At 40.1% G+C, this 21,285-nt stretch overlaps 1 protein-coding gene across 1 annotated transcript in view; it reads right to left on the bottom strand.

Moving 5' to 3' along the window:
* LOC134571235 (dynein axonemal heavy chain 11-like) overlaps nt 1-21,285 on the bottom strand; it is a 260,314-nt gene that overhangs the window by 15,351 nt on the left and 223,678 nt on the right. The window contains exons 76-78 of the mRNA XM_063429407.1: nt 19,473-19,715; nt 10,301-10,483; nt 5,039-5,154 (exon numbers count right to left, since the gene is read on the bottom strand). Of these exons, the coding sequence (XP_063285477.1) occupies nt 5,039-5,154; nt 10,301-10,483; nt 19,473-19,715 (542 nt within the window). The remainder of the gene's footprint in view (nt 1-5,038; nt 5,155-10,300; nt 10,484-19,472; nt 19,716-21,285) is intronic.

A 21,285-nucleotide genomic window follows, 5' to 3' on the forward strand; every position in this document is an offset into this window, starting at 1 on the left:
ATTGCACAATTAAAATTCAGCAAGCCTTAACTATAACACAAGCACAGTTAGCAATATAGACCCCCGATGAGCTGTGGTTGCAAAGTATTTGCTTTAATATAGTTACATGGGTACATAGGTTGAAAAGAGACATCCATCAAGTCCAGTCTTTCTCACATTTGAGTTTTGCTGTTGATCCAAAAGAAGGCAACAAACCCAGTCTGAAGTGCTTCCAATTCTGGAAAAAAATAATTTTTGACCCCAGAAAGGCAGTCTGATATCTCCTTGGATCAAGAAGCTGTCACCCTGCTAAATAAAAATGTATATCCCTGTATATTATGTTTTTGCAACTATTTATCCAATTGCTGTTTAGATATCTGTATAGACTCTGATAAAACCACCTCTTCAGGCAGAGAATTCCACATCCTTATTGTTCTTACTGTAAAAAAAAAACCCTTTCCTTTGCCTCAAACTAAATCTCATTTCTTCCAGTCTAAATGCATGACCTCTTGTGCTATGTATATTTATATTTATGAATAGATTTCCAGACAATGGTTTGTATTGGCCCCGAATATATTTGTATAATGCTATCAAATCCCCTCTGAGGTGCCGTTTTTCCAAACTAAAGAGATTTAAATATGGTACAGTAACTACCGGTAGCAGGTGGATGAGGAGATGAGATGGGACAAGGAGGAATAAGATGCTTCTGTAATGCATAAATCCCCAATGAATGGTTCCTTGTACAGTAGTTATGTGATATAACTTGTTTTAGTTAGCTATGGTTTGGTTAGTTAGCTATGAAGGAACTTGTTTTAATGGACTTTACTGTCCTAAAATATAATAAACCCACCTATTTACTCATCCCTTCTGTAGCATGGCAAAACATGAGGTTTGCTGTTCATCTGCTTTCTACAGAAGAATGAAGGCAGTGAACTACAATTCCCAGAAACCTCTACTGTGCCCAATGAATGCTGCTATGTAGTGTTTTTACAGGATGAATTCACAATCCATTGTATGTTAACGCCATGTACCTTCCAGGTCCTCAGCATTACATGTCCCTGACATTTACTTTTTTTCTAATATTGCACCTCTCACATTATTAATATCCCATACACATGAACTTGGAACATTACGGACATGTTTTGTATGTTGAAATAAGACATTGAATAGGAGTGCCTTTGCATGTCAGCTATCCCTCCTTTCTTCCACACTCTGCAGCAACTTTTGTAGGTTAAAATTCACTGTTGTATTCTGTCAGCCAGTGGGAGGGAGAAGGAATCAAGGAGTGAAGAGCATAGCTAGAACACTAGATAGTTTCTCTGCAGGCTGTAATAGCAACACACAAATCTTTGTAATGTAATGTGGGAACCTAGTGTGTTCAAATTAGCATAGATTCATGAAAACATAGCAATGATGAAAGGGACACTCAAGGCACTCAGACCACTTCATCCCATTGAAGTGAATAGGGTGCAGTGCCACTGTCTAAGTGTGTCTGGCCGTGCATGTGCATTAGGTCAAACCATCACTGTGACGTTATGGAAAGAGCAAGGGAGGATTGGCTCTGAAAAGAGGTAGGTGAAAAAATGTTTAACACAACCTTTTATCACTGGACGCTTGGTTGGGGTGGGACCTAATAAGTTAGGGACAGTGACACTATAACGTTAGGAATACAGGTTTATATTTGTAACGCTACAGTGTTCCTTTAATTATAATCAAAATGGCGTTTCTTACTTCATGATGCAGTTAAGTGATTTTAATTTGAATGTCTGGATACATTTAAATTCAGTAAGAACTTTAACAGGGTTTGCTGGTGTGAATAAACTGTAAAAATTTAAGAAGAAACTAGATAGTCCCTCTTATTAAAACCACCTGTGTATTGTTTGGTTCTATGACCCTGTCCTGCAGAACCTTTCTAGATTTTCGTGCTCGATGTAAACACCCTTTTCCTAACATATGCCTTTTCAAGGTAGTAATTGGTGACCTTTAACAAAAACATATAATTCCTGATTTTTTGACAGTTTCTCAAAACTATGAATTTTGTCCTTTTTTTCCACTCCATGATTTTTTTTTCTTTTTGACATCTCTCTTTGACAGGTAGCTTGCATGTTAGTTAATCCGCTATGTAAATGGATTTATGTTGAATTTTTTATGAAGCCAGAACATACTGAACGACCTGTATAGCATATAAAAACATGTAATTTGTGAATGCATACAGCTTCCCCAGTGAGTCAGAACAACAAATTGGTACTTTTAAAATTTTTGGGCTGTGCTTACATTTTCATTTCCACAAGAATTTGTTTTAAATCAGTATAATTTTCCACGCAATTACAGTACAGATAATCTTTAGTGCATTTCAGATGGATCCATTTTAAGATATGGAATTCAATGAATCGCTTTGATAATATTGTCTAAAACTAGCGGGCAGACAATGGGAAAGCAAGATAAATTCTAGATTATTTGAAAGTCATTATGCACAATAAAAATAGTGCTCATTTAAAATCAATTTCAATAAAATGTTAAAGACTAAACTGCAACTGTATGAAAGACAAAAAGCTAGCAAACAAATTGCTGATAAGCCTTCTGCAACTGAAAAAGGACTGACTTGTGTTCAGTTTGGTCCTCTTTTTGCAGACAGCATTATAGCTCTAAGATAATCTGGGTTAAAGAAATGACCCCAATTAATTTTATGGTCATACGCTAAAAAGGAAACATTCTCTAAACAAAGTAAGGCAATATTAACAATAATAAATATGTAAGATCCTGACCTTAGCCTTTTTTTGTTTTTTTAATATGTACACCTGCGTAAAATCAGCAAAATCCATAAATGGCAAGGCAGCCATATTGCTTTACTGTCAGACTGCAGTCAGGATGCTACAACTCATTTCAGGCATCTAATCAAGTTTCTTCAACTGTAGATGGAATAGAACAAAGTATTCATAGTATTTAAAGGTTTAAGAATAATTCTAATAATACTGAAAGAAATGACTCGATCACATTTCAATTCCATAGTATGTTCTTTGCTACAAAAGATATTCAAAGGAACATTGTAATTAAAAGTACCAGTATTAAAACAGTGTATTAGGATTTTTGCTCTCACATATAATTGTGGGCATAGCGGACGTAAGAAGGGAGATGAGACATGCCAGTCAATCCCTATCTTCACATTCCTGTGAATTGGAACATCAGTGAGCCTGTGTATTTGTATATCATCATAAATGCATGCGCACTGTGCACTTGTAAGGGGATTATACAATCAGGATGAGTATTTTACCAATTAAAGAAATTAAAGAAATATTTGGTAAAAGTCATTTGTAGCTTCTATTTTTAGTATACATTGCTTTGTTTATTTAGTCTAGATTTTTTTATATTTGCCAGACATGGCTGCAAACAACAGATTCACAAACTTCTAACCATTTTTGACTAGGAGTAAAAAAAAAAAAAGAAAAAAAGGGGTGCAGCGAAGGTCTGAACACCAAGACCATCGTAATATCGTCAAGCCATTTTCAATATGTTGCTGCAGCCTAAAGTGATTTAACAGGCACCTGTTCTAAAGAAGGATATTATGGCACTATAAATACTGCAGAGATGGGCCACAAAATTAATAAAAGGAATGGATCATATCAGCTATGAAGAAAGGTTAACAAATGTAAACCTCTTTAGTTTAGAAAAATGTCACCTGAGTGGGGATATGATAACATTATACAAATATATCCAGGCCAATACAAATCATTGTGTGGAAATCTATTCACAAACCGGACTTTACATAAGACACAAGCTCATGCGTTTAGACTGGAAGAAAGAAGATTTTGTCTAAGGCAAAGAAAAGTTTTTTTTTACTGTAAGAACAATAAGGATGTGGAATTCTCTGCCTGAGGAAGGGGTTTTATCAGAATCCCTACAGATGTTCAAACAGCTACTAGATGCATACTTGCAAAAACAGAATATTTAAGGACATAATTTTTCAATGTAGGGTAATAGCTTCTTGATCCAAGGATAAATCTGACTGCCATTCTGGGGTCAAGAAGGATTTTTTCCCCTAGTTTGTTGCAAAATCGGAAATGCTTCAAACTGTTTTTTTTTTTTAAACCTTCTTTTGGATCAACAGCAAAAACAAATGTGAGAAAGGCTGAACTTGATAGCAAGTCTCCTGTCAGCTACGTAACTATGTAACAAGTAAAAGGTTCTGCATCAATTAAGCAGTGCCCAAAGTACTTGCATGTCACTTACTGCCCAGCACATAAATGTCCCTGAACCCTGGTCCATGGAGACATCAAAGCTCAGGGAATGGAAGAATAGGTAGTCTCATGCAGGACTCCTGTCTAGCTATATTATATTACCCACCATGCTGGGGATGTTTGAGGCTAATTTCAAAATCTTAAATGCTTCCAGAAAATAGTGGCCGAGTTGTTTAGGCCAGCAGCACATCTAAGCCTCCAATAAGGACACGGTTCCCTTTTCTTTCTCTTCTGTAGCTAGGGGAGGGCTGGAAAGGGGGATAGAGGGCTACTAATATGAATAAGTTTGTGCGATGCTACTCCATAGCTCAGTACTAAATATATTATATTCTATATTATTTTACGGTTATTGTATTCCAGCTATTGCAGTACTGATATAAAACATTTAATGTAAAATTAAGATTTGGAATGTGATGTGATAATGTGCTATTTTGGCTCATATTGGGATATTTGTTTGTAGTTGCCACCCCAGGCCAATGGTAGCCAGCCCTAACCCTGTATATAGCAATACGTCTGTGTACGCTGGCCTCATCGCTGTGCAAAACTGCAGACTACGCTGATACTTTGTGATGAAATAATATCACAATGTACTTCTGTTTATCTATTCAAGCCAATCTAAAAGGAAATCAGGGTCTCGTATCATATCGATGTGGCTTATAAAACAGCCTAATTTATTAGAATTGATTAGACCGAGCCGTGGAAATGGATGCTAATGAAATACATTTGTAATACTGAGCTGAAATGGAAACAAGCATTTAAACGCACAAACCCTGAGTCAGTGCTTAGATCTTTCTTTGAGATGCAACAGCTTGTTAAGTACTTACCACTGCGCCAAACTGTATGTTGACGGATATGCTAGTTTCATCCAAGAGTGAGGTACATTGTCAAAAAATAGGGCTGACTGCAGTTGCTCCATTTTGGAAGAGATTGCCAACTCCCCCTAACAAAAGAAAACAGTGCGTTAGTTTCTATTTGAAGCCTGGCTGTGATAAGATGACACGATGAATGCCAAAGAGCATGTTTTTTTTTCACATCTATAAGGTGTTCAAAACTGGCTGGTGTGAACAATGTGTATTGTTTAGTTTAAAAAAATAAAAATAAATCGCACAATAAATTTACTAAAATATTAACCCATTCAGAGCCAGAGCTGAGCGAATCATAGAGCCAGACACTCTACTACCTTTGGAAGAATCAAAATATTTCAAGATAGGATCTGTAAATTGACACATTTCTTTTTTCGTTGATGAAAACTTAAGACATGAGACTGCTACAAATCTGCATTATGAGAGTTCATTTAGTCCGAGTTTTGTCTTTCTAGACTCTACGTATTCTTCCAAAATATCACTTTTCCATTTGCACGCAGCACAGGCACAGCATGAACTCCAAGACTCTACACTTGTCTATCAACATGCTAAACGCAGAAACTCATCGTACAGGGACCACATCCAGGGTTAAAAGGCTAGCTTAGCCTCTATAGGGCTCATTTCAAGATTGCTGTACAATTTCTGTGCAAAGCATTTTCCTCTCGGCAAAAGTAGGCCAAAATGGATTTTACTATTCTGCAGCCTGGATTGTTCAGAAAATGAAAATTAAATAGTCTGTGCTTATTTTATCTTTTTATTTTTTATTATTTTTTTTTTCTTTCTCAGCAATTTTATTTATCTATGTAGAACAAAACCAAATAGAGAATATAAACATACATAAATAAAACCGATATTACGTGTCTAATAATCGAATGTAGTATAACATATAGAGTTATGTATCTCAATGTGAAATTCAAATTGGCAATGAAGGATCAGGGGTACATTGTAATTTATTGATAAATATCAAACGATATGTTAACAGCTTCCAATGTGCTGTTAATGTCAAGGCGATCACAATCTCACTGTTCACATATTATTTGACAGCACTTCTACCATGATCAGTTCAATGGAAATGATACCTATACCTTATATTAAACACAATTGCAATCCTTCTGAATAGTTATAGCACAATAATGGAACCATCCGACAGTTTGAGAATTCCGCAGCCGCTAAAAGAACTTGAAAGGGCACTGAACATGCTTTTTCCAACAATTAACCAGTGCCCCAAAATTGTCAAAGGGTTTGTAAATGAACTGAATAAAAAACACACGTGCCTTGCCTTTATGGCGTATGCAAGCAATGCACACCTGTCAATCATCCCTGCCCAGGGGTGTAACTAGGGACCGCTGGGCCCGTGTGCAAGAATTAAAGTAGGGCCCCCTTGTCACTCCACCTTGTGCATATTCTCGCCACTCCCCACTAAGCAATACACATGGTTAAAATGTGTGTGGTTTCTTTGTGTCATTGTACTGTTGCATGTATGTGTGTAGTTGAATGAGTGTGATTGTGTGGGTGTGTGAGGGCTGGCTGAGTGTGATTGTCTTTGTGGCTGTTTAAGAGGGAGACAAAGAAACAGAGAAGGAGATAGAGGAAGAGAGGCACACAGAGAGAAGGAGAGACAGAGAGCCAAAGGGAGACAGAGTTATACATGTAAAGAAATAGAGAGACAGAAAGGGGGGAGGGACATAGAGTGACATAAGGAAAGCAGAGCCAGAGACAGCTAGAGAGAGCTAGAGAGTGACACAAGGAAAGCAGAGCTAGAGACAGCTAGACTTCTATAGAGAGGCAATTTTAACCAACACTAAAGTACCACTAAAATCACCAAGACTGGCAATGTTAACTAAACTTAAAGAACTAATAAACTAAATTAAGTAATCTAGATGTGGAGGCCTTGTAGTCTTAACCCTGCAATGTAAAATATTGCCGATAGTAGAATCTATTGTCGCCCACCCAGCCCCCACCCATTGGCAGTGGGTTGTGGCTCTAAATAATAATGGAGGATGGATCTTTTGTCCGTTCCCAGCCCACATCCATTGACGGGAGAAGGGGGCTAATGATAAAAACTATTCCCCCACCGTATTATTTTTTTTTTTCAATTCTTTATTTTTCTCAGTGCAGAGTTAGTTACATAAGGCAAAATTGGTGAATGACATAGCAGGTGTTAAACATGTAAATGACAAGATATGCTGCACTTTTTTTTTGTAATCAAAAAGATAACAAGAATGAGTAACGGTATTGTCTAGGAAAGCATATAACAGGACATTTGATTTGGACTGCAGTGGTGTATCCTGGTTTTGTGCTGCCCTAGGCAGGACAAAACTCAGGCGCCCCCCCCCCTTCCCCCCCGCGCCACCCCCATCCAACCTTTCCCCCCGCCCCGCATTCTAAATACACACACACACATTCACTGACAGATACGCATACACTAGCTAACAGAAACACACACTCGCTAACAGAAACACACACACACTAACAGACACACTCAGTAACAGACAAACACACTCACTAACAGACACACACTAACAGTCACACACTCACTCACTAGCAGACACAAACTAGCAGACACACACACTCACTAACATACACACACACTCACAGGCAAACACACACTAACAGACACACACAGTCAGACAGACAAACACACACTAACAGACACACACACTAACAGACACACACACACACTAACAGACACACACACACACACACACACACACACACTAACAGACACAAACACTAACAGACACACACACTAACAGACACAGACACACACACTAACACTAACAGACACACACACTAACAGACACAGACACACACACTAACAGACACAGACACACACACTAACACTAACAGACACACACACTAACACTAACAGACACACACACACTAACAGACACAGACAGAAACACTAACAGACACACACACTAACAGACACAGACACACACTAACAGACACACACACTAACAGACACAGACACACTAACAGACACACACACACTAACAGACACACACACACTAACAGACACAGACACACACTAACAGACACAGACACACACTAACAGACACAGACACTAACAGACACAAACACTAACAGACACAGACACACACTCACCCACCCACATTAACAATTTTTTTTAAATTTATTTTTAACACATTTTTTTTAAATTTATTTTTAACACATTTTTTTAAATTTATTTTTAACACATTTTTTTTAAAAAAAAATTTTTTAACAATTTTTTTTTTTTTTTTTTATTTAACACCCCCCCCAGCCTCCTTACCTTTGGGAATGCTGGGGGGGGGTGTCTCTTCCTCCCTGGTGGTCCAGTGGCTGCTGGGCGATGGGCGGTACTGCCTGGCGGGCGGCCGGCCGGCGAGGGAGCACTTCCCCTGAGCTGTCTGCTCAGCTCCCTCGCCAGCCTCAGAGTGAGGCTGGGAGCCGGAATATGACGTCATATTCCGGCTCCGCCTCCCAGCCTCACTCTGTGGCTGGCGAGGGAGCTGAGCAGAGAGCTCAAGGGAAGTGCTCCCTCGCCGGCCGCCCACCAGCGCCGCCCGACCGCCCAGGAGCCCGCCGGCATGTCTGTTAGCCGCAAGGCTAACGAGACATTTGCCTTGGGCATTTGGGGGGTGGCTTTTTTTGCCGCCCCCTGGAAAATGCCGCCCAAGGCAAATGCCTTGTTTGCCTCGCGGCTAATACGCCCCTGTTGGACTGACAATATGTACTATTACTCTCGTGCCCGGGTGACATTGCTTTGGCGCTTGTGTGCCCACTGCTTGCGTTTCCGTGCTGCTGCTGCATGGGAAGTGCGCCAGGATGCGCCTGCAGAACTGATCAGGGGTACCACCGCTTGTGCCATGTGAGTAGCAGCAAGGGCCCGGTCGTTGAGTTTCTTCCAGAATTTTGCACATATTCTGTCAAACGCTTGCAGGAGCGGGTCCACATTGGTGGGTGACTGTGAGTAGGCGTCTGTCGCTGTAGGCCCTGGTGGTGCTGCCATTTTAGGTAGCAGGCTGCCTTCTTTCAGCACTGCAGCTTCTCGGTGTTGTGCAGGCTAAGCCCCAAGATTACACCAGTGGGGACTGGGATATCCTCCACCGGTCCAAAGGGGGGGGGGGGGGGGGGGACAGGGCTCTAAGGTCAGTTCTGTGGATGTCGGCATGGCCAGGCTAGGAGACCGGCCGTTTCTCCTCTCATAACACATGCGTTTAGGCTGCAAAAGCTTTCCAGACCACGAGGCTATGTGGCGGAGCTCCAAACTTGGTCAGGAGGTTACCCCAGCATACAGGGTCAGTACACATTTGAGTGTTCGCTGCAGGTATGATCCCACCTTTAAGTAGTGGAATTGAAGCTTTATGTGAGGAGCTCTCACCATGTGCATCTAACCACCATGATGCCCCTATTATTTTTATTATTAGCCACCACCCACTGCCAAAGGGTTGGCTGGGGAGGGCAAAAGGTCCACCCCCACTTTATTATTTATGGCCCCCACCTTCCACCAATGGGTAGTGGCTTGGGGGGGGGACAATAGATCCAACTCAACTTTATTATTAAGAGCCGTAACCAATGGGTGGGGGCTGGGGGACTCTATACCTCCCCTCCCCATTCAATTTATTTGTACTTAGTATTAGTAAAATTGTGTGAAAGACCAAAATTATGACAGACCAAAATTTCAGCATCTTAGTAGATAGCTCCCTAAACCTTCAGGGATTGCTATAATGACACCAAAAAGGAGCTATGTACTAAACAGCTCCCTACTTTGGTACCCTTAAATATGGCAATTCCAAAAGAGTACCAAAGTACCAATTTTAAGAGTTATCTACTAAACACCTGCAAGATGCATCCAGCGGCACGGATTACAATTTTGCTCGTCTAAATGAAATTCTGAAATAAATTGAATAAAATTTTGTCTGAAAATGAATGGTCAAATGGTCGAAATTCAGTTCGGACAAAAGTGAAAACATTTTTTTTGTCTAATATATATTGTACAATTCTATTTAACATTAAGGTATTTGCTTAGCACAACTAGATTTCAAGAGATTCTTGATAACCTTTTTGTGATGCAGTCAACAAAACTGTATTACAAACCTTCTAAGAAAGACAAAAAAAAAAAAATCTTTCCAGCTGAATTGTAATGGTGCCAAGGGTAGCTTTGCTTTACCTGTATCATAGACCATATCATTAGACAATGATCTCCAAATTTTGAATCAGGTCAACTGGACCCCATACCTTGAGCCCCAGATCAAGCTCTTTCAGAGAGCGTCTCATTTCCTGTATTAGAGTGTTCATCCTCTCACACTCTTGGAAACAGACAAGAATATATGGCGATCGCTCTGCTGTTTTTGATGTTATATCGGACATGTTATATCCCACAGGGAGTTTTTCTAAAATATCATCCAGGAAGGTTTTAACCTAAAAAAAAAAAAAAGATGAGAAAAAAGACAAAAGAAAAAGAAATGTGTTATGATGCTTTTTTATTTTTAAGTATATTACAGAGTTGAGGACTAATTTACTACTACAAAAACATTACATTTTAAGAAAACCTCGGGAAAAAAACGCTCAGAAGCAATAAAACAATATTTTTAATGTCCATGGCAAAATTAAAATGTTGCTATCAGTCTCAAGTTGTATTAAATCGGGAATAACATAATGAATACAAGGTGGTGAATGTATCAAATATCGTGAAACACTCTTTTCCTTCCATGTGATTCTTCTCTTTTATCTCAGGACTTCCATTTACCCCTCTCCTGGGGAAAGGAGCGCGGAGGAGCAGGGGTGCCTTCTGTGCCTACAGGCACCTGACATGTAAATCTGGCCCTGTTTGTGTAGCAATAATCTATTCCATGCTTTGCAATTATAGAAATGAGATTTTCAACAAGTAATTGACCTACCAAATAATACAAATGATATGAATAGAGAATAGAGTTGAAGAGGTGTCTGTGTGCGGGTATATGTATGTATATAGGTGTGGACATAGGTATTTGTCATTGTTTGTGAGCAGGTCAACAAGCTATGCACATAGAATAAATAAAAGGCCTGTAGATGGACAAGCACTTATTTTGCAACAATGCTGCGTATACATATAGTTCTTACTAATAATATCCTGGTACCGTCCATGTCCCTTTGTATATATTCTCCAAAGGGATTTATTGGGTACAAACTGAAAGGTTTGTGAGAAGGGAATTCATATCATTGCAAAAACAAAACAAAAATATATATAGTATATACTCGAGTAGAAGACAAGTTTTTCAGCACATTTTTTGTGCTGAAAAACCCCAACTCGTCTTATACTCGAGTCACTGTCTGTATTATGGCAATTTACATTGCCATAATACAGACTGGGGGCTGGCAGCGAGCGCTTACCTCTCCTGCAGCTCCTGTCAGATCCCTTCTCCTCCGGGGCGGTCTGTTCAGCTCCTCTGTCAGCTCCCAGTGTAAGTCTTGCGAGAGCCGCGGGGTCATAGTGCGGCTCTTGCGAGACTTACACTGGGAGCTGACAGAGGGAGCTGAGCGGACCGACGCGGAGGAGAAGGGAGCTGACAGGAGCTGCAGGAGAGGTAAGTGCTCCCTGCCAGCCCCCCTCTTCCCCCCACTGAACTACCAATGCCACTGGACCACCAGGGAGTGAGAGCCCCCCTCCGTGGCCAGCTAGGAAGCAGGGAGGGGGGGATGAAAAAATGTATATATATAAATAATAATAATAATAAAATAATTTAAAAAAAATAAAATAAAAAAATAAAATAAAAAATAATAATAATAAAAAAATATTAATGAAACAAAAAAACAATATTCAAATAATAATTAAAAAAATAACCCCCCACCAAGGCTCTGCATCACACTCTGCATCACACACACACACACACACACAGCATTCATACACACTGCACTCATACACACACACACTGCATTCATACACACACACACTGCACTCATACACACACACTGCATTCATACACACACACTGCATTCTCATACACACACTGCATTCATTATATACACACACTGTAAATAAATATTCAATTAATATAATTTTTTTAGGATCTAATTTTATTTAGAAATTTACCAGTAACTGCTGCATTTCCCACCCGAGTCTTATACTCGAGTCAATACGTTTTCCCAGTTTTTGGGGGTAAAATTAGGGGCCTCGGCTTATATTCGGGTCGGCTTATACTCGAGTATATACGGTAAATACCCCTAAACCTTATATATCTGGCGCTCTCTTCAATTTCCTTCCCGCTAAATTGCACCTTTACTAGAAGTATTTTAAAAAATGTACCACATGGTTACTAAGCTCCTAATATTGGGATTAAAGTAAGTTTCTGACAACAAATTGCTCCAAATTGAGAGGAAACAAGGAAAAAGAAGAGAGACAGATCTTTAACATATTACTGCACACAAAGCTGCTTTGAAAAATACATTATATTCTTTACTTTACAAAAATCTGGGACATTAACAGATTACAGACATGCTGGAATTATTATCCAAGGAAATTTAACTATGCTCTTATTGCAACACTTTTTATTATGTTTTGAAAAGCACTTTTGGATGGATGGATGGATGGATAGAAAGAATTGGTGAATTTTCCAAAACTTGATAATATTGGCCTACAATTTATAATTACTTTGTCAATTTTACAGAATTTTCATTTCAGACTTAGAGCATAAAGCGTTTGATCATTCAAAAAACACAAAACAAAAACAACCTTTACAAATTGCTCCTTTTTACAATATAAATCAATGAACATGTTGGTGTAACTTATACATTTATAACCTGATCTTAAACTGTTACAGTTTCTAATTTAAGAACAGTGCTAGAGTATGAGTATTATGGTACTATGTGTATCATTACACTGGACAATACTTTACTATATTTTAGAATAACAGTTTCCTTTAACGAGTCAAGCAAAGACAGACATTTAGTAATTTTTCATGCTTTGCTCTTAGTTTCCCCCCTCTTAACTGCCAAACTAATCTTATTGATTTTTTTGATTGAGTAACTAAAATAATAGATCAGGGCGGTGCAGGAGACATTGCTTACCTAGATTTCAGTAAGGCTTTTGACACTGTTGCACATAGGCTTATCAATAAACTGCAATCTTTAAGTTTGGATTCCAATATTGTTGAATGGGTAAGGCAGTGGCTGAGTGACAGGCAACAGAGAGTTGTAGTCAATGGAGTATATTTGAAGCATGGTCAAGTCACCAGTGGGGTACCTCAGGGATGTACTTGAACCCATTCTCTTTAATATTTTTATTGGTGATATTGCACAAGGTCTTATTATTATTATTATTATTATTATGTTATTATTTATATAGCGCCAACAAATTCCGCAGCGCTTTACAATGGGTGGACGAACAAACATGTAGTTGTAACCAGACAAGTTGGACACACAGGAACAGAGGGGTTGAGGGCCCTGCTCAATGAGCTTACATGCTAGAGGGAGTGGGGTAAAGTGACACAAAAGGTAAGGATAGTATTAGACTAGTGACAGTTGCAAGAGAGGAATTAGTCGGGAGCTATTAATTGATTCCCTTTTATGAAGAAGTAGGTTTTTAATGATTTTTTGAAAGAGTGGAGACAGGGTGAGCATCTAACGGAGGAGGGAAGTGAGTTCCACAGGAACAGTGCAGCCCTCGAGAAGTCTTGAAGGCGAGCATCAGAGGTGGGAGTACGGACAGAAGATAGACGTAAGTCTTCAGCAGAGCGTAAGGGCCTAGACGGGACATACTTGTGTATTAGGGAGGATGTCTGTTAGTCTGTTAGTGAGTGGAGCAGCATTATGTAGAGATTTTTAATTGAGCCTTATATCTTACAGGAAGCCAATGTAGGGACTGACAGAAGGGAGAGGCGTGGGAGGTGCGGGCAGACAGGAAGATGAGCCTCACCACCGCATTCATTATAGACTGTAACGGCGCAAGTTGGGAGCACGTAAGACCACTGAGAAGTGGATTACAGTAGTCAAGGCGAGAAAGGACAATGGAATGGACCAGCACCTTAGTCACATCTGGCGTTAAGTAGGGTCGGATGCGCGCAATGTTTTTGAGATGGAAGCAGCATGACTTGATGGTAAGGTATGTCTTTTTGCTGATGATACTAAAATTTGCAACAGGGTTGATGTTCCACCAGAGATAAGCCAAATGGCAAATGATTTAGATAAATTAGAAAAATGGTAAGAGCTGTGGCAACTGACATTTAATTTGGATAAGTGCAAGAAAATGCATCTTGGGCGTAAAAACCCAAGGGCAGAGTATATAATATTTGATACCCTACTAACCTCAACATCTGACCTCAACAACTGCTATGTTTCACTGAGGGTTAATCCAGCCTCTAGTGGCTGTCTCACTGACAGCCGCTAGAGGCGCTTCCGTGAAAATCAGTGAGAAGACGCTGGACGTCCATAGGAAAGCATTGAGTAATGCTTTCCTATGGGCTCTTTGAATGCGCACGCGGCTCTTGCTGTGCATGCGCATTCGGAGCTGAGAGGCAGATTGGGGCGGTGGGATCCCCAGCGCCAAGGGAGTCCGGCGCTGGAGAAAGGTAAGTGCTGAAGAGGTTTTAAACACCCACACAAACTCTCACGAACAGACGTATACACACTAGCTAACAGACACACACATTTACTGACAGAGACACACTCAGCGACATACATACATACACACTCACTGACAGACACACATACACACTCACTTACAAAACATACACTCTCACTGACAAAAACACACTCACTAACAGACATCAAACAGACTCACTAACATACACACACAAAGTAACACACTCAGTAACAGACACACAGTAACACACTCACTGACACACACACTCACTGACACACAAACTAACACACACACTGACACTCACTAGCAGACACACACTCAATAACAGACACACACAAACTAACACACTCACTGACACTGATTAACACTAACACACATGCACATGTTTTAAAAAAAAATGTGATTCCCCAGCCTCCCTACCTTTGGGAGTGCTGATGGAATTCCCTGGGGTCCAGTGGTGTTGCTGGGCGGCAAGTCCTGCAGGCGCGCGAGGGAGCACTGAGATCCTCCTGTTCAGCTCCCTCGTGCGCTGCTTACTAATGCCGGAGTCGGAATATGACATCATATTCCGGCTCCGGCATCAGTGCGGTGCGCGCAAGGGAGCTGGGCAGAGAGCGCTCAGGGGAGAGTGCTCCCTCGCGCACCTGCAGGACCGGCCGCCCGGTGACACCAGGGCCAACCTCGGGGGGCCCTGAGATAGCCAGCTCCTGGGCCCCCCAGGAGAAGAGGCTGGCCACACTGGCATACATACCGGGTCGCAGGACCCCGGTATGTACGCCACTGTGCTCATGCCATTGTACAGAACACTGGTGAGTCCTCACTTGGAGTATTGTACGCAGTACTGGAGGCCGTATCAAAAGGATATTGATATTTTAGAGAGAGTTCAGAGAAGGGCTACTAAACTGTTTCTTGGATTGCAGGATAAAATTGACCAGGAAAGGTTAAAGGAACTTAACATGTATAGCTTGGAGGAAAGACGAGACAGGGGGGATATGATAGAAACATTTATATACATAAAGGGAATCAACACAGTAAAGGATGAGACTATATTAAAAAGAAGAAAAACTACCACAACAAGAGGACATAGACTTAAATTAGAGGGGCAAAGGTTTAAAAATAATTTCAGGAAGTATTACTTTACAGAGAGGGTAGTGGACGCATGGAATAGCCTTCCAGCTGAAGTGGTAGAGGTTCACACAGTGAAGGAGTTTAAGCATGAGTGGGATAGGCTTAAGGATATCCTAGACTTAAGATAAGGCCAGGGACTAATTAACAGTATTTTGAAAATTGTGCAGACTAGATGGGCCGAATGGTTCTTATCTTATTCTTATATCTCGGTGCATATTTGTATACAGGCATAACTGAACCGATTTTGAAACAGTCTTTTCATGCATATTAGGTTTTTCCATTTATTATCTAAAACAGGTAAATGCTGAAGAGTACTTTATAGGACATAATACTGGACACCATATAAGTACATGAACTTGTCATTAGCTCCTGGTTAATTATTTTAAGGGTGTCATAGAAACATACTCTAGAGAAATGGCTGGAGATGCAGAAAATCAATTTAATGAATGTTACAGGCAACACGATCGTCCCCTTTATATCATCCTTAGGTCAAACCCGTGCTCTTGAATAAATACTCAACAATAATTAATCCCCTAAAGTACTGAATCCGGATATTTAAATCCTTTGGAAATAAAAAAATAAAAGACCACTGATGTTAACATTACACAGCTGAATGATTTTTCATGCTACTCAACTAGATTATTTTATACCAATAAATATAACATATGCCAATATTTTCACTAGAATGTAGCTGTATTATTGTCCGTGTCGAAAGAATGCATAGCAAATACAGAAAAAAAATTTTTTATTTGAGATTAATTTAGTTGGTTGGTTGGTTTTAATGTGTGAAATTGTATATTACTACCTTGTTGATCTCAAGATCTTTGATCTCAAGTTTACTATTTTTGGTATTCATAATTTTGTGTATACATATATATTTTTGTCCATTAAGGAATAGAATGCTTAAAAAAGTGTGGGGCGCATGAATTTGCTAATGGTCAATACTGGATTTAGCAACGTATTACCTTGTGTGCTAGAAAACAATGTATACCAATAATGTGGCATGCTCAACTAATACACCATGGGTTAAACAGATTATTTATTTTATTCTCAGCTAAGCTAAAAATTGGCAAAAAAAAACAAAACTTGCAATGAAACTAATTAGAACATTCGACTTTAAATGATCACGCTAAGCACCATAACAACCTTGCATTATTGAAATCATAACGCACAGAGCACTCCGAGCCACCCCTTAGGCCTGATAGTAGCTTGGAAATGCTAAATCATTGCGACTCTTAGCCTGCCCCTCTTGTCTTTTAGGTTGCCCATAACAGAATGTGCTTCCTTAATTAATCAAGTTTTGCACACTGCACTCACAAAGTGGGCTGAGCTCATTTTCCTTCGAACCACCACAGCTTTGTCAAAAGCTGCAAAGTGCTTGATTTACTAAATAGTGAACCAGGCTATACGTAGGCTGAGAGCAGTCACAGTACGGTCACTCTCAGCTTACACAGCAGTCTCACTCATCCTACGTAATGAGTGAAACTGTTTCAGTGGCATAAACTATTTATAAAAAAAACTCAAAATAAAAGTGCGCTGTGTCTTTAGGACCAAATTTCTAAAGTGCCACAAGTGCAAATTCTAATAAAGTGCAAAGTGATAAAGTGCACTCAATGTGTATAGTGATAATACCTAAAGAAAATAACTTATACATACATATATGTGTCCTCTCCAGTGGCAGTAAACAGTGTTTACTGTTTAACTTATACATACATATGTGTCCTCTCCAGTGGCAGTAAACTGTTTACTGCCCCCCTCGGACCGGTGGGGGATATCCCGGTCCACCCCTGAGAGGCTGTCTGGAGCTAAGGGACGCACAGAGCACAGCCCCCCAGCCTGACATACTCATCTGCGACTCTCCCAATATGGCGGCAGCCGTTTGTCCTCCTGGTACCAGCAAAGCATGGCAGGATATTGAGTCCGAGGGGGAGGGGGTAAAGGAGCTCCTGCCGGTAAGTAGCTGCTCCTGGGCATCCCAGGATCGGGAGATCGGCCGCCTCTCCTGCCCGGTGAGCACCAGGCCACACTTGCCACGTGGAGGTAATTAAGACTCTGTCGAGTTGCTGACCGCTATTAAGCATGTCGGATCGGTCAGTTAGGAGCAACATTGCTGGGTCATCCCCTTCTGGGGTGAAATTCGCTTGTTGATAGCTGCTTTAAGTGAGATATTGAGGGAGCTCACACGAAGTGTGTCTTTCCTCCATGACAGCTAGGCCCCCCCCGCCCCCGGAAGCTGCATTCTTAGTGAGAGGAGGGACAGTGTAGCTGCTGCTGATTTCATAGGGAAATCGATAGCTAGGCTAGTGTATTCAGTGTCCACTACAGTCCTGAAAGACTCATCTGATCTCTGCTGTAAGGACAGCACCCCAAAAAGCCCTTTTTAGGGCTAGAACATCAGTCTGCTTTTTTTTTTTTTTTCGTGTAATCTAATTGCAGTTGCCTGCCTGCCAGCGTGTGTGTCAGATCTGGTGTCACAATAGCTTGCATTTAAAAAAAAACTAAAAACTTTTTTGACTGTAATATAATAGCAGTCAGTTTCCTTCACACGTGTGCGTTTCAGGGCCTGCCAGGGCACAGTGTCACACCAGTGCAACTCATATCTGGTGTAACAGTAGTGTACATTTAAAAAAAAAAATACAGGGGGCTTGTTGTCACCTTTCGGGGACCCTTGGTGTTGTACGTGGCTGGGTAGAGGAAGAGACCTTCAATGACATCAGTGAGGACAAGGAACGGGACATGGCTAGCTTGGTATCCAACCTTGTGCAAATGGGGAGTTTGCGGTTGTGCAAATGGACTGTTTACGGTTGTTTGCGGTGCGTTAAACGAAGAGTTTGGTCTGTCACTGTGAAGCGGGCGTAACCCTTACACTACCTGATCGATACAACATCATACCTGATGTTTTAAAGCACGTTATTCCAAACAATTTAGGAATGTTAGGTGATTTATGCCCTTTATGGATTAAAACCAGACTCTGCATCAACTATGTAATTTTCCATGGGAGTTTTGCCATGGATCCCCCTCCGGGATGCCACAGTCCAGGTGTTAGTCCCCTTGAAACAACTTTTCCATCACTATTGTGGCCAGAAAGAGTCCCTGTGGGTTTTAAAATCCGCCTGCCTATGGAAGTCTATAGCGGTTCTCCCGGTTCGCCCGTTCGCGAACATTTGCGGAAGTTCGCATTCGCCATTCGCAAATGGAAAATTTTATGTTCGCGACATCACTAGTTACCCCATATTTTTCTTTTAAGCTTGCCAACAGGTCTCCTGGCCATTAATAAAGTACAACTCCTACGGTCCTCAGCTAGCTTATTTTAATTAACCAAATAAGTGTTGGATGAAAATAAAAAAATACTGCAGGGAAGACACAGCAGGAAACATATAACAGTAATGGTTTAGTCACTTAGAAGAAAATGTCAGAGAAAAGTGTTTAAAAAAATTAAAATCCATGAAATAGCTATAGATAACCATTTATAGACTATTACTCAGATAGTAATTTCACTGTTTAGATCACAGTGAGAACATAATGTTAGCATTCAGGAAAACTTCTCAGTTACTACGATAGATGCATTCCATGCCAGCAAAATTACGCTCTTCACGATCACTAAAGAATATTTAATTTCATTTGAGTAGATAAGAATGATGGGAGTTGTCGCTAAACCGATTGGCCATCCCATTTTGAAGCAGAACCCCAAATTAGGCCACGTACAGTGTTCCTATCACTAACCTTTTCCTCTTCAGTCTGTGCAGCTCCTTCTCTGCTTATCGAATCTCTTGACTGCAATTCAAGCAAGGTACGGAAGAGGTTGTCTGAAGTCACAGTTAAGAATTCAATTTCGGCGTTGGGGTGTAGGCCATAATGGACCGGGCTCTCAGGAGGTAACATCTCATCAATGTATCTATGATAACCTTCATAATCCAGGTTAGAGGGGACCGCAAATCCAGGCGCTAAAGCGAGTTTTCTATCAAACTGAAGCAAAAAAAAAAAAAGAGCATTAAATGTCAAAATCATAACAAAATATCTTTCAGCTGAATCTCTTTGGATTTTTTTTTTTTTTTTTTTTTTTTTTACAGGTTTTTGATATTTAAGAAAATTGCCAAAAATGACATTGCACAAAAGAAATAAGTGGCTCGAAATTCATTCCACCAACCTTTGTAAAAAATCAAACAGCCATTGTTCTTTTGTTTATTCTGTTATTGTATTTTCTTCCCCCCCTCAAGCCACCCTACCCGTTCTCCCCTCCCTGTTTACAGGGGACCCTCAGATTTGCGCTGAAAGAAAGTTTCATTCTCTATGACAGCAAACAGAAATAATCCTTCCTAGCAGGATTGTCTTAGATCTTAGTATCGTGTGCTCCAGCCAGCGGGATCTGTGTCCTTAATTCTCTTGTCCCAGCTATTGTTTTCAGGCTCTCTTACAAGAGATCAAGAGGATGGCCGATCTGATCCACGCTGGTTTTACTGTTCTGTGAAGCAAGTAACACTAACTTACAGCATGAATAATATTGTGGGTCAAGTATTTGTAAAGCTTAAAAGGAGGATGGAATTGTGTCTTGTAACACAAAGGTACATTTTATCTGGCGTTCTAAACCTCACCAAACAAGAAAAGGATCTTGTAACGGCGTGCAGTGTCTGACAAGTGGATGTTGACTGCTTCAAAGTAACAAATATTAATCAGCTGCCAATTCATTCAAATTTAATAGCACTTGTGAGCGCTCTTGGGGAGAAAACAACATAAAAAAAAAAATAGATTATAATTATTTTTTTGAGAAGGAATACTATACTTTTTTTTTCTTTTAAATCTTGGCATATTTAGATATTTGAGACTTACATAGGTTTGAGATAATTTAATTAAGCGCAGATCATAGGAGAATCAGATTTCCTTTGAAACAAATTTGGACTTATGCAATTTCTTTTTATTTATTTTTTTCTATAGAGGCATTTATAATAGTTGAATTTGACTGACTTGTGTTTTTTTCCTGCTCAATTAATTAACATGGTATAGAGACATTTATAGTGCAACGATTGACATCTTTCCCATAAAGCCTTTAGACTCAGAGAGCCTTAATCCTCTGGCATTTTAAGGTTAAAGGTACAGTGACTACTTAAAACTGTCACATTAAATTCTACATTTTATAGTTCAGCACCCTTAAAAGCCCTACTTAGCAGTATTCACTGATTAAAATACTATATTTATCTGTATAGCTGATTGGTCATAAAGTACTGAGCAGGAGGGGTGAGGGGAGTTGTTTAGATATGCAGATTTTGGCCCACATTCCATTACACTTAGTCCTATCCAGATAAAATAGCGTCTTAGCCAATCTCATTGATTTATCGAGAAATCTCAAGGTTTTGGCTTGGTGCTAAATGTATGTTAAGGCAGGTTCACTTTAACTGTACACTGGGCTGCTAGGTGTGTAATTATGGTAATTAAGATTATTATTTTTTTGATAATTAAGAATGCTTTTAGTTAGCGGTGTGCACTAAACAGGGGTAGGTAGGGTTGCATAATTACACCCACAGTGCTATAGGCTGGATTA

Source organism: Pelobates fuscus, chromosome 8, assembly GCF_036172605.1.
Source record: "Pelobates fuscus isolate aPelFus1 chromosome 8, aPelFus1.pri, whole genome shotgun sequence".
In the NCBI taxonomy this organism is placed as follows: Eukaryota; Metazoa; Chordata; class Amphibia; order Anura; family Pelobatidae; genus Pelobates; species Pelobates fuscus.